The sequence below is a fragment of the Artibeus jamaicensis genome, unplaced genomic scaffold (genome assembly GCF_021234435.1).
Source record: "Artibeus jamaicensis isolate MK-2021 breed Jamaican fruit bat unplaced genomic scaffold, CSHL_Jam_final contig_1998, whole genome shotgun sequence".
Classification (NCBI taxonomy): domain Eukaryota; kingdom Metazoa; phylum Chordata; class Mammalia; order Chiroptera; family Phyllostomidae; genus Artibeus; species Artibeus jamaicensis.
Genome location: NW_026521407.1, coordinates 18,445,401 through 18,462,928, shown reverse-complemented (window position 1 = coordinate 18,462,928; position 17,528 = coordinate 18,445,401). Strand labels below are relative to the sequence as shown.

The window sequence follows — 17,528 nt, the reverse complement described above, 5'->3', positions numbered from 1 at the left end:
GAGAGGCAGTGGGGAGAGAGAGAAAGAGAGAGAGAAACATCCACTTGTTGTTCCACTTATTCGTGCTTTTATCGGTCATTTCTTGTATGTGCCCTGACCAGAGATCGAATCCACAACCTTGGCGTATTGGGATGTTGCTCTAATCAACCAAGCTACCCAGCCAGGTCTGTCTATTTCTTTCCCCTCCTCTTCTCCTTGCTGTGCTCTTCTCTGAACTCTTTACTTATGTTTCTTTAAAAGTTTGTTTTGGGGGATCAACTGTCCCATTAGGACCTTGTATGAGAAAGCTAATTGAGACAGACTAAACTCTTTCTGGGCTGATAGTTTGTAACGTTTTGATCTGTCCAGCCAGCCATCTGCAACTACAAAGTCCCTGCTGAGGAACTGGCGGGAGAAACAAAGAAATGGAAAACTGTAAAGAAGTCACCATGTGATGTGAGCAGCGAGTTTTTGGCAGCTTGGCTGAATTAAGACCATAATCCTTTTCAGAAATTATTCTGAAACGGAACTATTCACAATAAACATGAAATTAAAAGCATGATGTAGTAGCGACCTAAAAGGAATGTGAATTCTTCTCCAGGACACGCAGAGACCCATGGATGAACTGTCTCTAGATTCTTGTTCCAGATTTCCTGAGGGTAAGTCAGCCCCTAAAACTGTGGTTGTTTTGCATGTGGAAATATAACCTACGACTTCAAACAGGAAATGCCAAACATTTGGATGGAAACTACTAAATGCGGTAAGTTCGTAATGAGTCGTTTTGATTTCTCAAATCATCTGAGTATTTTGTATTGTATGGGTAAATAATCAGTTGGAAAGCTAAGATTTTTTCCCCTCATTTTTACTCCGTCACTAATAGCATATTTGGACAAATACCATGTATATTCTAATAAGCTATTGGAGAAATTGAAAGGAATGTTCGTTTTTGATTTCCCTTTGCAAGTGTGAGCTATATGCCAAGTTATTAGAATTACTTATTCTTTATTGTTCGTTTTCAATTTTACTGCCAGAGGATTTGTAAGCACTGAGAAATATGCACAAATTTAGAGTTTTGAATTGTTTTAACTCTCTTAAGAATATTTTCATGAAGAAAACTTGGGACAATATTTTTATTGACCTTGTTTATCGTAAGAATTTTTATCTAATTTGTTGTGCATTGTATTTATTCTCTAAATACTAGGAATTCTACCTGACAGGACATGACTGGAGTTTTATAGCCAAGTTACTATCTGTATGTCCCATGATTTTCAGGGCAATTTAAGCTAATTAGGCATTTTGTGCTACTATGCTGAGTAGTATCATTTCCTGGTATTCATATCAGGGTGTGCTGTGGAGAAAAAAAACATCAGTCTTAACAGTGAGAAATAAATAGCCACAGTTATGACAATTAGATCATGTTAATTATTCTTTATCCATAAGTAATTTTCAACAAATGCACCAATCCACAGAAAAAAGACTAGGCGCTCGGGCAATGTATTTAACCCTTTGGGATACTGCAGCAAGTGATTTCCTAACCCAAAACGTTGCGGCTGGTTGAGTTGAGTCCTGCGGGCTGTTGCACCTGCTTTGGTGCCCTAACGTCAGGGGCTCACCCACAGAGCTTCCGAATTCCGCTCACCCCCGGGCGGTTTTTAAACATAAATTCATGCCCCGGGTTCCATAAATGGCACATCATGGAAGGAAGCCCTTGCCTTAGACCGTGTTAGAATTTCGTCCTGCCTGGTTCCCAGTCTTCCTTCCATGCTCCTGTATTAGTTTTATATCGCTGCTCTGACAAATGACCTCGTACTTAATGGCTTAAAAAAGAAACGGATTTGCCATGTTAGAGTTTGGGGGGGTAAGGTGCGTGAGGTGAGTCTCACTGGACTAAACTCAAGGTGTTGGCAGGGCTGTGTTCCTTTCCGGAGGATGTACTCAAGGATGTGTTTTCTTGCTGTTACAGCTCCTAGAGGCTTCCCCCTTCCCTGGCTCACGCCTTTTTCCCTCCATTGTCAAAGCCAGCAATGATTGAATTTTTATAGCATCCCAGCACTCTGACCTCCTCTTCTGCCTGCTTCTTCCATTTTTAAGGACCCTTGTGATTGCATTGGGTCCGCTCAGATAACCCAGGATTACCTCCCTGATTTAAAATCAGTCATTTAGCAAATTACTCCCATCTGACACCATCTCGTAATTCTCTTTTGCTGTATAATGTAATATGTCCCCAAATTCTGGGATTAGAATAGGACCATTATTCTGCATGCCAGTTCTCTTCAATTATTCCTTGACTTAAATAGCAACAGCACAGTATTGCCAGCAGTAAAGTATAATTAGTCTCTGTCTCGGGCAGTACCCCGGTCCCAGGCTAACTTGAGTGGGTGATTTTCCCATTTGAGTTGCCTCCCAAGTCACCAGCAGGGGGCCACATAGTTACGGCTTTGCCCCTGCCCTATGAATAAAATTAGGATTTTAGTCCTTGAACCTAAGACCCAAGAGCAACCTCATTGGTAAAATAAAGAAAGGGGCACAATAGCAACCCTATGGTTTCCATCTCTGTTTAATATGGCACCAAAGGAGGGTACCACTACCTTTAATCGCAGGCTTCGTTGAGCAATGAGACTTGTGCTCCAAGCACTGTCCTTGGAACACTTCCTGGGCCAATTCCCCCTCTTAGAATGTTGGGCTTGTTAACTAAGATTAGGTCTTGTGTTTTCTTTATCAACTAAGATAAATCACAGGCATTCACATGCTACAAGTTTCAGAGTCTTTTTGTTATTCTGCCTTATGGGGAAATAATGAGATATGCTCTGTGCAGGGCAATTACGCAGCACATTCTGGGAAATACACTAGTAGTTCCTCGGCTGCACTAAGACAACCATATAAATAATGACTTGACGCCACTACTACCAGATCGAGTGTCGTATCTGAAGTCTGCTGCCTTCATTAGGTTTGAAGTGATCAGTTCATGGTTGTTCACAGATATGTCCTGAACTTTGGTAGTTATATAGGTTCTAGACTAAAATTAGAAAGCTCTCTGCAAACAATTCCATAAAGAGTCACCAATGACTTAAACCACATGTTGGAAACTGACAGACTGACTGAGTGGTGGATCTGTGTGTAAGCCCCAAGGCTAGTGCTCTCCTCCTGCAAGGCCAAGGTTGAACCCATAAAATGGAGTAAAGGCATCATCGTCTCTCACTGGCAACAGCAGAGCAACCTGGGTGCCTGCAGATAGTTATGCCTACGTTGCCTAGAAAGCATTTCCAGTTCAAGGACCTCCAAGCACAAACGTACATGTCTGACTCTCGTATCTGTGATCGGTTCACCCCTTATCCACATTGCCACCTCCCTCCCATGCATTCATATGCATGGCTGAGGTCCATTTGCACAAAGGCTTGATAATTATTTGGGGTGCTCTTCTCTACTGCCAATAAAACTGCACCACGTATTTTGTTAGAATCAAAGTGTGGTATGGGATGGGGTTAAATCATATTCTAGTTTTATTGCAAATAGATTTTCTTCAGTGTTCTTCTTTAGTTTTGTCTATCTGGGTATATTCTTCAGAAGGAAGTTAACCAAATCACTTTTCCAATTCTACTTTGAAGATATTGGGCTGATTTTACTTCATTAAAAACAGTTTACTCCCTTCGTAACTATTCCATTTCTGTCCTGTAAACTTCATTCTCTATAGATTTTTCCCTTTATCCTTTATCTGAAGTCTGCTGCCTTTAATTTCATAAATACTGCTTTTGCTATTTCTGTGTAACTATATTATTTGGTATTTGGAGAGCCTTTTTGGAAATATGCATGTCTTCCCATTACTTTGAAAATTTATTTCCATTGTGTTTTTTACAATGTATTTTTCTTGCAACTGTATTTTTTTCTTTTTGGATATTGCTTCACCAAATACTTCACTTTTTATTATTTTCTCTTCATTTTAGTTATTTTTAATCTCATTATTTTCAAATATGTTTGAATTTCTTTGGGAAATTTGGAAGGACTACAAAATTTTCTCTGTATCATGGAAGGCATTATGTTCTTTATAACTAAAATGGGAATTCTTAGTATGATATTTCCTTTTCATTTCTTTTTACCTTTTAAAGAATCTTATTATAGTCATTAAATGGAAGATTTTAAAAGTTCCTTCTGTTTATTATCATATAGTTTCTTTTGCATATTATGTATTTTCTTTGTCTTTTGAGGGTAACGTGCTTTTCTTTCTGTTCCAGCATTTGGGCTTTCTGATACTGATCGCACGAACTGAAGTCTGGAGCTAACAGCCTGAGCGGATCCCTCCTGAAGCTCCTCACTGCCCCTTTGGACGCTGGTAGGATCTCTGATCCTGCACGGAAGGGAGACGTGGTCCGCACACCCCCTAGATGAATTTCCACGCTAGCGTGGCGCCCTGGCTAGGAGAGCAGGCTCCAGAGCTTGGCCCTCTGGATGGCAGCCCTGGTTGTGTTGCCCTTAGTTGTGTTTGGAGGGTTGCTTTGCCTTCTCTGACTCATCTTCTTCACCTGTAAAACGAGGAGCGTAAGATCTATCCCAAATGTTTACTGTGAGGATTAAACAAATTAATTCTTATAAATACTTAGAACTACCTGAAACATGGAAACTATCATTAGTGCTAGTTAATGTTATTTTCTCCCCAACATCCTATATTCAAAACTGCTTCCCATCTTTCTTTGTTTTAGCCATAATGAACAATACAGAATTCTCTGAAATTTCATGAGAATTTCTATCTCCTCCCTTTTGGGTTTTGTTGCTGTTAGACTCGTTGTCTTTTTTTTTTTTTTTTTCAAATGGTTGGTATGGGAATTTTGGGGACTTAGAAAAGGTGGATAAAGATGGAGTTAATCATACTTTTGATTTCATGGCACACAAAATGGTGCAAACAAAGACAGATTTTTATCATGTTTTGGTCATTCATTTCCATAAATAACCCATGTTATACTCAACCTTTATTCCCAACTCCCACTGCCACAGGTGATCTTTTCGTTGTACTTGACAATGATCCTTTAGTTCCTGGATATTCCTGGAAAGTGTGTATTGCGTGAGGTGTTGATTAATATAAATGATATTGTGATATAACTCTCAACATTTTCTTACTTTTAAAACACTGGCACTATGTTTTAAGATCTCTTCATGTGGATAGATGGCTACCCATCCACTGCTTCTGAATCCTGCATAGTATCCTATGCACTGTATTGATTAAAATACGATGTACCAAACTGCATCACAATAATCCACATTATGAAGAGCATCTCTGTAAAGGTCCCCTCAAGGACTCATGTGAAAATGTCCTCCGCACACATACCCCAGAGTAAAGGACAGCGGTAATGAATTGGTAATGAATCACCGAGATGGTTGTGTAAAAGGTAATGAATTGGTAATGAATCACCGAGATGGTTGTGTAAGTCAAACCTCACACCAGCAAGACGTCAAGTTCTCCTATCCCTGCTAGAACACTGAACAATGCCAAGTGAAGGGACAACACTTGACTCTGTTAAACTCTCTAATCATTGTCAGTCCATTCAGGAGTAAATATAAATTATATCTAATAATTTTTAAAATGTTTAATTTCTTTCAACAAGCTTGGACATCCTTTTATGTGTTTTTTTTTTAAGCTTTTCAGCTCCCTTCTTTGCTATGCAGGCAATTGAAACGGTGTTATGCTCTTTCTCTTGATTGCACAATATTTCCTGTTTCCCACAAACAGGTCAGAATGAGCAAGCGGCACGTGAGTGTGCGTCAGCAAACGTGGGCTCTTCTCAGCAAGAACTTTCTTAAAAAATGGAGGATGAAGAGAGAAGCCTTCTTGGTATGGCTCAGGGTCTATGATACGGCTCAGGTTCTCACAGAAGAGGAAGAAATATTTTGTTCAGGCAGCACAAACACTGTACCTTCATTATTTAATGTGTCATATATATTCTATTTCTAACTGACTGGAGTTTTTCTGAATTTTGTACTTCGCTGTTATTTCAAAAAAGATTCCTTGAAAATATATTATTATTATATGTCTTAAGGCATTTGAAAAATAATTCATATGAGATCATGAAAAATAAAGTCACCTCTTTATGTGCAGAGATAACAAATCTTGGTATCTGAAGTCATTTGAAACTCATGAAGGAATAGGATCGCAAGTTCAGGGTCAAAGCCAAAGAAAGATGCAGCCCTTCACCCAGAATTAATTTAGAAACAAAGGCAAAATTTTTAAAAGCTTTTGAAAGGGACATTGTAGCACTTCCATACAATTGTGTTATGCATATGGATTATATCAATTTGAAAGAAATAATGGGCATATAAACAAGGAGGAAAAGAAATGCATTTTGAACTTCTGCTTCTATTAAGATAGTATTCATTTTCTTGTAATGATAAGAACAATTAGGTGTGTTTTGTGTAGTAAATTCAGAAAAAAAATTCAATAAGTTAAAAAAGGTACTCATAAAATACCCGTAGATCAAAAGTTGAAATATTAACATTTGATCTTATGGACGGTGTGTGTGTGTGTGTTCTTTCAACCAATTTGCACTGAATGGTTGGGTTGGCAGGAGTAAGATATACAAAACCCCTTGCATGGAGTAAGGATTCTATGAATGTAAATATAAATGTTGGATTCTACTCTATGAAGATGCTTTGCCACCATCATTTTAATTCCTTTTACATAAGCATTATCTGTTAACCTACACACAGAGCTAAAATCAGACCACATGGAGAGTAAGGTGTATACCTCTTTTAAAGGCCATGTGTTTAAAATTAAAAACAAATAATAAAGCATGTTTTTATCATGGACTCCACACACATTCTGTTGCATTTTCAATCCCAAAATGTGGTTGCAATGACAAAGACTTTTAAAATTCTTCGATATAAGCAATATTTTGGCACTATGTCTTTCCACATACGGGAAGCAGAAGATGGAAATATGACCTTGTTCCCATTGGTGGAGGTTGGCCATTTATTTCACGCCACCTAACGTATTTTTATCACTATCACTCAGGTTTCAACACAAGTCTAAACCTTCGGGCCATTCATGAAACCATCCAGCCTGTAAAACTTGAATGAAAGTATGATAAGCTTAGATTCTAGATTATAATTGTAACTGATGGTACAATTCTGTCTTGACAGATGGTGTGCATAGTTTAAAATGTGCAGATTAAAGAAAATTGGGACATTTAAAAAGTAGGAGAGGAAAAAATGGAATCCAAAACTACATTAAAAATTAAGTGTTTTAAACTGTGTGGGAGGATTAATCGGCGGTTGAACTGCTGTTGATCTGCTTCATTTTTCTCCCATCTCTGTGTAGGAGTGGTTTTTCTCACTTCTTCTGGCGTTATTTGCATACCTGTTGTCTTCTGAAGTACACCAGGCTAACGACTTTCCTCAAATACCTGCAGTGGACCTGGGACGTGTAGATAACTTTAATGATTCTGATTATGTGATTGCATTTGCACCTGAATCCAAAGCAACTCAGGAGATCATGAACAAAGTGGCTTCAGCCCCGTTCATGAAAGGTATGTTCTCCAGAAATTCATGGTAATTTCCTTATTTGTGAAATATACAAATTCGTTTTGGAATTTCCTCGATGAACTGTGTTACATGTTTAAGTCTCTGGATTTAATCAACAATATTCACGTGTATTCCTTTCCAATATCAAGGAGATTTTCTTACTCTATTTACTAGGCTCCTATTTAGGAAATGTTATGGACTTTGTGTAGTCCATATTAAAATGAAAGAGTGAAGGATTATTCAAATGTACATCGTGAGGAGATTCTGAAAAGATTAGCCAATGGTGATGGCATGATTTTTTCATCTCTTTAAATACATAACAATTGAGAAAGAAATTCAACAGCAAAACCAACAAACAGTGGGCAATATTTACAACAAAATAGAAAATAAAGTGTGTCTTTGAGCCCCAAAATGTGAGTGAGTGGGGAAGAGGCCCCGCTGTTGATCTGCTTCATTGGCCCTGACGACCACAGGCTCGCTGGAGGGTGTCTGATGTGCCTGTGAGGAGGATGCAAACTGCTTAAGAACAAACCAGGAGCCACTGCAGGCAGAGAGGGCCAATGGGAGAAGGACTGAAGCCACTTTCAGGAAGTAGATTGGTGCTGGAGTGTTAGAATGGTATTCCCAGGCTCTTGTATACATAAAGTGGGATGTACCAAATAAGTCATTGGGGAATAGTCTAACTCTCTCACCCTTGTGTCCTTGAAACACGGAAGTCTCAGGATTGGAAGAAAGGAGATGTAGGGATCTGGGAGAGGAGAGTTACAAGCTGAGGAACCTTGACCTTCTAGATAGCTAGGAAGCCGTTGATAGCAATAGGTTGTGTCAAAAAAAAACCCCTCAGGAGTCAACTTAAAGAGACTCCCACTGGTCCAGGCATACGGAAAGCTTCACAAGAATAAGTACAATTATTTGAAACTCACTCAGTGTACATTTAGATGCATGTTTTTATAATAATATTTTAAATGTTTGTCTTTAGAGGATGATAGGAAATCAGTTGTTATGAAAACTTGTAAATCAAGTGAAAATACCAGCATTTATCTTATGTGAACTTTACTGTTGGGTAGCCAAACAGATGATGGAAAGTACTGTTTGATAAACATGTTCTACTAGTAAATGAAAAACAAAGGATGGAAATAAAACATCCTCATTTGGAAACTCCTATTGAATTAATTAATGGATCTAGGCACTGAGCGTCGGTGACCGCTAATATTGCAAAACGTTAGACAATCACAAATTATGGTGCTGATCAAAGAATATGCCACCACCTATAGTCTGGCCTAAAAGATAGGGCCTGAGTCTCATTAAACCTCTGCTCTGGCTGCCAGATGGCAGGAAACACTGAGGACAATAGAACATGTTGAATTGCACCAGGTGGATGCATTCAACGGAATCCAGACATTGGGTTAATGGCCTGAGTTTGGTCAGCAAGAGTCATTCATTTACATCACATATTCTCCAGTGAACAAAGTCTCTTGAGAAAAAACTCCCAAATTTAATAATTTAACTTAGATAATGACACCATCATCAAACGAAAATATACAGGATGGCACAAAAGTAGGTTTATAGTTGTTCATGTGGAAAATGGTAATTAATAAGTAATAGTAAAAGAATAAACTGTGTGTTATGCATACATACCAACTGTAAGCCTACTTTTGCCCCACTCTGTATATTATAATTATAGGATATATTTATAAATGTAGTATATATTGCAACTTTAGGTAGGGCCACGTGTACGTGCGCTTAAATGTATGCATTGGCACAGTTAATATTCCAAATTCATCATGCTTTAAGTTATTGGTTAGCTATTTCATCTGGAAAGGCACAATCTGTTTGTGATAAAAGAGATTGCCACACAGCACTTTGATTTTATCTACAGCATTAGAATTCACCCCCCCCCCCCGAGTCCCACACACACCAGGCGTGAATCTCTTCTTTACGATCAGCACTGCCTTCGGTGGGGAGACAACTTTACCATAACTTAACATAATTGAACATGGTCTGCTGTCTTTGGACCACACAGAAGCCTTTCCTACCTAATCCCTTCTCTCACATGGCAGGAAGAATGGTCACAGGCTGGCCTGATGAGAAAAGCATGAGTGAATTGGACTTAAACTATTCTATAGATGCAGTGAGAGTCATCTTTAATGATAACTTCTCCTATCATTTGAAGTTTTTCTGGGGAGAGAGAATCCCCAGAATGAAGGAACACAGAGACCATTCAGGTAACTTCCTTTTTTTTTTTTGCTATTATGGGATTAGTCACAAGGGAGCTCCTGTGAGAACAGATAAACATACATATGTAGTTTACAATGTATATAGTTACATAAAGTATGTATATGTTGTGCATAAAATGCAGTGCTTTTTTGGCACAAGCAACAGCAAAGCTCAACAAAATATTCCTGGCTAAGGGAGAGAATTATAAGATCAGATGGAAAATTGTCGAGAACTGATCTTCATATTCACAAAGCTGCTCTAGCGTACTCTCCTTGGGTGTGCATGGCAAACTTCACTGGGAAAGCCTTACCATTCTTTATATTATTGTGGACTTGGGGTGCACGTTGGAACATCGGAAGTTTTTATTTTCCCTATGGCCACATCCTAACTGTTTATGCTGCGCTCTCCCTTTTCTAAAGCTCATTGCCAGACAGCAGACGACAAAGTCACGTGTAAAGTCTCACAGTTCTGGGAGAAAGGCTTCATAGCTTTTCAAGCTGCCATTAATGCTGCTATCATAGAAGTGAGTATGAAGTTAAAGAAACAAATAAATTGTAAGTTAAGTTTTGACGGATGGTTATCTTATGAATTGTCCTGTCTTATATTTAACCAACTTATTCACTCACTTTATTTGGCACAATGTACTGAACAACTCCGAGGTGTTCCTGCCCCACTGTGCACAGTGATATTGGGATGGCAGTGTCACTGGGTGAGGTGACAGACCACTGTCAAAAGTGCAGCTCATCACTGCACAGAATGCTGTTACGTGGCCCATGACTGTGTTTGAGCCATTAGACTGAGCACTCAGGAGCAGGAAATAAGTAGAACACGGGTGCTTTTCTCCAGGATTAGTGAAGACTGAAGGGAGAGCAATGGATATATAGTCCTAATAAGAGTTTCGATTCCATCATGACATTATAAATGGTTTGCCAGGCAAACACGGAAGCAGAAGATACTCTGATGAGAAATAATCAGAGTGGGCTTACCACTGGGAGTGACATTTCAGCTGAGACTTCAAGATTGAGCAGAATTTTGTGCAGTGACGCTGGTAGGTAGGGATATTACGAGGAATCAAGAGAGAGAACGGAGTGTGACAGGAACTTCACAGGCACAGATCATGATGGGCATGTATATTTAAATGTGGATGCACGTAATTTCTTATCATTGAGAGGAAATGCATGAGGTTATAATTGGCTCCATAATAACAATTTGTTTATCGATATCTTTCTTTAGATCACAACAAATCATTCGGTGATGGAACAGCTCATGTCAGTTACTGGGATAAATATGAAGATATTACCTTTTGTTGCCCAAGCAGGACTTGCAACAGATGTCTTCATTTTCTTCTGCATTATCTCTTTTTCTACATTCATATACTATGTCTCCATCAATGTGGCGCAAGAAAGGCAGTACATTAAGTCGTCGATGACAATGATGGGCCTTCGAGAGTCAGCATTCTGGTAAATCACAGGAATAGTGTGTCCCGCAGCGTAAGCAGAGCAAGTTGGTTGGACTCCCTAGACCTATAACGTATCATATTGAAACTCGATGGCTTCCATAAAGGAGTGTGTTATAAAAGAATGAGGTAGATGGACTTGTAAGCTTGGTAAATATACTTTTTATACTTCATTGAATTAAGGAAAGTCTAATTCTATTAGAATTAGATTCTAATAGATTCTATAGATGACTGAAACCCAGATCACTAACCAATAACATGACTCTCAGTTGCTAGTTACTATAGATGGGTGAATACCTATATATATATATATGGCTTCTAATGCTTAATGAAATATATCAGATATTTTATTAGAAAGGGTGATTGATGTTGACCCCACATTGAATGAATTCTTACTTTCATGACACTGAAGGGAAATAAAGCATATTCTGTCCTTAAGCACAGAGCTTTCTTCAGTGGAGGTATCACAGAGTGGTGAGAACAGGATCAGGGAGCAGAAAGCCACTGACCACCTCCATCTGAGCATTAGCACCTTGACCAAGCTACCTGATGTCTTTAAACCTTGTTTTTCTCTTCTGTTAAACACTGATGATGATATCTGACTCTTCTTGATCACGAGGATTAAACAGGAAATGTACTTAAAGTGAAATTAAGTACACTAAGAAAATGTACTGAAAGTGAAATTAATGTACTTAAAGTGAAGTCGCCCTCAGTGTTGGAAAGTAGTATGGTCTGAGAGATATAAGTTCAGGAACCAATTAGCAAAACCATTTTTAATGACTTTAGCCAAACTATGTTTTTGAGACATATAGTAGTAAAAGCATAAGTTCTGGACTCAAATAGCAGTGGTTTGAACGTGCCTATTACACAGTGATATTACTCTCCATGTTAAATAAGATTTGCAGAATATATAGAATATTTGTAGATATATGTCATGTAGTCTTTAAAAGAATATTAGATACCGCTGAGTAGGAAGACCAGACATTTTTAATGCTGCCAATATACAGCAAATTTATTTTTCCTCCAGAAATGTTCAATGAACTGAGTGCAAAAAGTGGAGGAAATGCATTGCCGATTTGAGCTAGAATTTGGAGGATTTTTTCCTGGTGTCTCTTTTTATATTAAAATTACAGGATTTGATCCTGAAGGAAATTTTAGCTACTGTAATTTTTAAATATTTTTTAAATTTATTTTTAGAGAGAGGGTAGGGAGGGAGAAAGAAAGGGAGAAAAGCATCAATGTGTGGTTGCCTCTCATGCACCCCCTCCTGGGGACCTGGACCACAACCCAGACATGTGCCCTGACTGTGAATTGAACTGGCGACGCTTTGGTTCACAGGCTGGCACTCAATCCATTGAGCCATTCCAGCCAGGGCTGGTCATTGTATTTTTAAAGAAGCATGAAACTTGACAGAGCATCAGAGAAAAGCAACCAGTATAAAGAGAGCGAGGGAGCAAGCAAGAGAGAGAGAGAGAGAGAAATCAAATAAATTTGGTGGCAAAGCATTAAAAAATAGGACCCCCCCCATAGGAAAAGACTGTGGCATTCTGTTTGTACGGGGTATGGATGAAGTTAAGAAGAGATTTATAGAGGGCAGAAATTAACAATTTCAGATGAATGGAAGTATATTGTGCAAAGGGAATCATCACAATTAGGCAAGACTTCCCAAAACACGGTGGCAATTTCCACTTGGACTAAAAGAAAACTAAGCGTTCATTGTGGACATGCTATAGACCAGTTGCCATAGGAAACCCATAACGTACCACACTTCATTTTATCCTCTTATTGTTTTTTGGTAGAAGATAAGGACATTTAAAGAGATTACATAACTGCCTTTCAGGATCAGATAGTCACAAGGCAGCAGAGAAAACTTGAACCCAGATCTGCATGACTGGAAAACTTCTCCTCTTTCCCCTATAAGAAACTTTCTTCCTGCTTCTTTGTCATTGATAACATGAAACAACACACCTTCACATCCATCTATAAATCTGTATGTGTCCCATGCCTATGTTGCATCTGTATCTATATCTGATCTTTATCTACTCATCTATATCGGGGGGCAACATATGCCCCCCCCCATTTTTTTACATCTGCAAACCAGGAATGCCTTTTACATTTGTAAGTATTTGAAAAAAACTATGTTGTGGCACACAAAACTCATAAAATCCAGATTTCAAAGCCAACAAATGCACTGTGGCTGGCCCCCAGCCATGCCCATCTGCATGTTCCCTGTGGCTGCTTTTGTGGGAAGCCAGCACTGGGTGGTGGCGGTGTCAGGGACCACGTGGGCTGAGAAGTCTGAACTATTTGCTGTCTGACTCTTCAGAGAAAACATGCGCTGCTTCCTCATCTGTTCTTGGTCCATGGTATTTATGCAATTACGTAACCAAAAGATCAAGTCTAGAACTGACAAATCCTCAAAAATGTTTTCCCTGAAAACCTCTCCTAATTAGTCTCATTTCATCCCCCCAGTTTCATTCTTATTTTGCAATTAGCTAACTGATTTACCTGTTTATTGCCCACCTTCCCCTGTACACTATGAATGTTAGGAGCAGAGAAGTTTTCCGATTTATTAGCTGTTGTGTTTCCCTTTACTGTTGATATATGATGAGCTTCACAGATCATTTGCTGAATAAATGAATGAGCCAAGTGATGGAGTAACGACACTCTGAAATAACGCTTTGTTTCTGTGCAAGGCTCTCCTGGGGTTTGATGTACGCTGGCTTCATCTTTATTATGGCGATTTTGATGGCTCTTATTGTAAAATCTACACACGTTGTCGTCCTATCTGGTCTTGTGGTGGTCTTCATCCTCTTTCTTCTCTATGGCCTGTCTTTGGTGAGTTGGTGAATTTAATCTCTCTTCCCACCACCCTCCCTCTGCCCCGCCCCTGACTCCTCCTTCCCCCTCCTCCCTCCCCCCTTCTCCCTCCCTCCCCCTTTCCCCTCTCTCCTCCCTCCACTTTCTCAGGAAAACTCTCCATTATTTATCCCTGATTCTGGTCACACCTGTTTTTTTTTTGTTTGCAGTATTTGAGTATTTACATATGACAGTATCTGTGGGGACAGATGAAATACAGTTTGTATTATTAAAGTCTTTTATTATGCTACTGCTGCTTCTCAGAGAGTTACACTCTACCTGACATTTTCCTCTCCTCTCAGATAACTTTAGCTTTCTTGATGAGCGTCCTGGTAAAGAAGCCTTTCATTACTGGCTTGGTCCTCTTCCTCCTCACCGTCTTTTGGGGGAGTCTGGGTTTCGCTGCGCTCTACAGACACCTTCCCGCCGCACTGGAGTGGGCCTTGTGTCTCCTTAGCCCTTTTGCTTTCACGGCTGGAATGGCCCAGGTAAGAGCTGATGTAACTATTTCATTTTTCACAAGCTATTTACAATAATTCCTCCGAATAATTCATGCTGCGTGTACTAAACACTAAAATTCTCATCTACCTTTGTAAATATACATGCTGAAGAGATGGGAGATGTGTGTTTTGATGGTTTTCTCTCTCAGCATCATTTCCTTTGGAGTCACTAGCTATTGTACCGGGTGATGCTCCATTACTGATGGGTTCTGCTTGTACTTTTAATGGGCTGTCCCCATCAAGATGCATCTAATTTCATGCTCAGGAAATGTGACCCTTGATATAACCACAAGTATTTGAAAACCAGGAATTCCACAGAAATTCACTTTCATTTTTTGATCAGCCAATTTAAATGGAACTGAACCTTCTCTCAGAAAATGAATTCTAATTATGACCTCATAACTATAAATGCTAAATGGAGGGTTAGGTTTCACAAAAACTCAGGGTAGCTTACTACACTAAGTAGTGCTTCTGCTGTCTTTTGTCCTACGATGGAGGACTTCCAGCCCTTCACGGTTTTACTTTAGAATCCTGTCCCCCCTCTGCAATGCCCTTCTCTTCCCCCATCCTGAGCCGGATGCAGTCCTACAGGCCGCCCAGCTCAGGTAGGGCCTGCCTTGACTTTTTACTTCTGCCCTGAGGACCTGCCTGCTGCTGCCTGTGGGTCTCTGAACCTTTTATTCCTACTTCCATCAACTTCCCAAAGTTGATTGGTGGATTGTTATGCCATCCAATCGCTTCAAGCTCTGTAAAGACAGAAATTATGTTTTATTTGTCATTTCAAGCCTAATGTCTGTAATAGGACAATAATAATGGTCTTATTACAGATGCTCTGTTTATCCTCTTAATATACAATGTATGTTTTTTTTTCCAGCTTATACACCTGGACTATGATGTGAATGCTAACACCCACTTGGACTCTTCAGACAACCCAAACCTAATCGTAGCTACTTTTTTCATGTTGGTTTTTGATACGTTTCTCTATTTGGTGTTTACGTTATATTTTGACAAAATTTTGCCTGGTAAGTAGATTCATGATTATGACTCAATGCAATTTCATCCATTGCATTTCTTTAGCTGTCTACACTTAGTACAAGAATAAAAATTATGTCACTAATAATATTTATATTGATTACATATTAAAATAATAAGATTGGGGGTATATTGGGTTAAATAATGTACACAGTATATAAAATATAAATTAGCAAGCTTTCTAAAAAAAAATTTTAAATAGACCTAAGGCTATTCTGTGCTTCGTTTATAGAATTACTGTCTAAGATTTGTTCCAGCATAACACTTTAGATAGTTTCTTTTTTAAAAAATGCTTGCTAGCCATTCAGGGTAATTATATTGTCAGTGCTTGTATCAGAGCTGGATGGAGACTGTTACTGCTGTGGTGACTGTCACCCTTAAAGTGGTGGCAGAGCCAATGTGTAATCACCTCCTGTCTATGCAGCTGAGTACGGACACCAGCACTCTCCCTGGTTTTTCCTGAAATCCTCCTTCTGGTTTCAACGCCAAAGAGCTGAACACGTGGCCCTTGACAACGAAACAGATTCTGATCCTTCAACTAATGACTCTTTTGAACCAGTGTCTGCAGAATTTCATGGGAAAGAAGCCATCAGGTAACACATCAATGACACGCAGGTGCAAATGAAAAACTGGTCAGAGACCAGAGATTGATCGGGCAGCCCCAGATGTGACAGAAGTGTGCTTCTGTGCCGTTTGGTACCCACTGATAAGCAGGCTGCACCCTCCCGAAGGGCTACACGCTTTCTTGAGAGCCTTTTGTCTTCTTACGTTGTCTGCATTCACTACCATCTTACGGAATAGCAACAGCCATGGACGAATGAGTAATACTCCTATTTCCATTGTCTTCGTTATCTCTTTTCTCTGTTGTTCACGCTTTTCTCTCTTTCTCCACTTGCTCTCTTTGTGGCAGACCCCGTCTCTGCCTCCCTGGTTATCTTCACCCCCTTTTCTCTCTGATTCACACTGTCCCTTACCTCTTTGTTCCCTGGTTAATACAATGAGAAAGAAGAGGTGGGGGGGGGGCAAAAAATGGAGACAGACCGACCAGAGTGATGGGAAGGAAATGTGAGTTAAGGGCACTTGTGCTGCCTCTACTGAGAGCCCCCCGTTGCTTCAGCAGGTCCCTGGGCCTGTGTGAAGGGAGAAGGTCCCCAGCTCTCCCCACAGCCTCAGGGACTTGATTGGTCAATACTCTATCTATCCACTGCCATGATCTCCTCAAAACATTTTTGTCTTTTTTTCAGAATAAAAAATCTTAAAAAGGAATATAAAAAAGGAAAGCATGAGAAAGTAGAAGCGCTGAAAGGTAATAAAATGTCCGAGTCAACCTGGCTGGTTGGTTTCCAGACTGTCTCACTGTGATACAGTCTTGGTAGATGAAGACCAGCTAGTCCAGCTCTCATGACATTCCTTTGTTTGAACACATGGTGCTTCCTTCCAAGTAAATGAAAAACCATACAACAACTTTAGAAAGTTGAATGCACCCCTGATATCCTACAGGTTTGAGAGGTGTATGGTAGTTTATTTTCAGCTCATCACATTCTCTAATCCTAAAGCTGTCTTCATTGTAGTCAGCCTACCTTTAACCACAAAACTGCTTTGATCCCCCAAATGGTTAATCATACAACAATATATTATGGTAACATTACATCTATAAATTATTTATCATAGCAGATACAATTTTAAAGGAAAGAATTTGGGGGTGGATTTTATTTTGAATGTTGCTAGCCAAATATACCCACGTTATAAGAGCTCATACAAAGTTCAGAGAATGTCAAGTTACTATAGAGGCTCTGACCGTAATCTTTTTGAAATAATACTAGGTCTGGTACTTGATGTATATGAAGGCCAGATCACTGCCCTCCTCGGTCACAGCGGAGCTGGGAAAACAACCCTGTTGAACATACTCAGTGGACTGACTGTCCCAACATCAGGTGGGGAGGCAACTATCCAATGACAAGAACCTGGGCAAATAAGTT

The 17,528-nt window shown here is 39.5% G+C and overlaps 1 protein-coding gene across 4 annotated transcripts in view; it reads left to right on the top strand.

Moving 5' to 3' along the window:
* The first annotated feature begins 311 nt into the window (after nt 1-311).
* ABCA9 (ATP binding cassette subfamily A member 9) overlaps nt 312-17,528 on the top strand; it is a 58,094-nt gene continuing 40,877 nt past the window's right edge. For 2 of the 4 annotated variants that reach the window (XM_053657349.1, XM_053657340.1), the window contains exons 1-13: nt 312-739; nt 4,209-4,537; nt 5,699-5,800; nt 7,283-7,490; nt 9,546-9,710; nt 10,122-10,225; nt 10,936-11,162; nt 13,855-13,996; nt 14,320-14,505; nt 15,392-15,539; nt 15,974-16,142; nt 16,794-16,855; nt 17,373-17,483. In XM_053657349.1, coding sequence (XP_053513324.1) covers nt 4,529-4,537; nt 5,699-5,800; nt 7,283-7,490; nt 9,546-9,710; nt 10,122-10,225; nt 10,936-11,162; nt 13,855-13,996; nt 14,320-14,505; nt 15,392-15,539; nt 15,974-16,142; nt 16,794-16,855; nt 17,373-17,483 — 1,633 coding nt within the window. In that variant the 5' untranslated portion in view covers nt 312-739; nt 4,209-4,528. The remainder of the gene's footprint in view (nt 740-4,208; nt 4,538-5,698; nt 5,801-7,282; nt 7,491-9,545; nt 9,711-10,121; nt 10,226-10,935; nt 11,163-13,854; nt 13,997-14,319; nt 14,506-15,391; nt 15,540-15,973; nt 16,143-16,793; nt 16,856-17,372; nt 17,484-17,528) is intronic. The other 2 variants (XM_053657343.1, XM_037128102.2) reach the window with 2 other exon arrangements.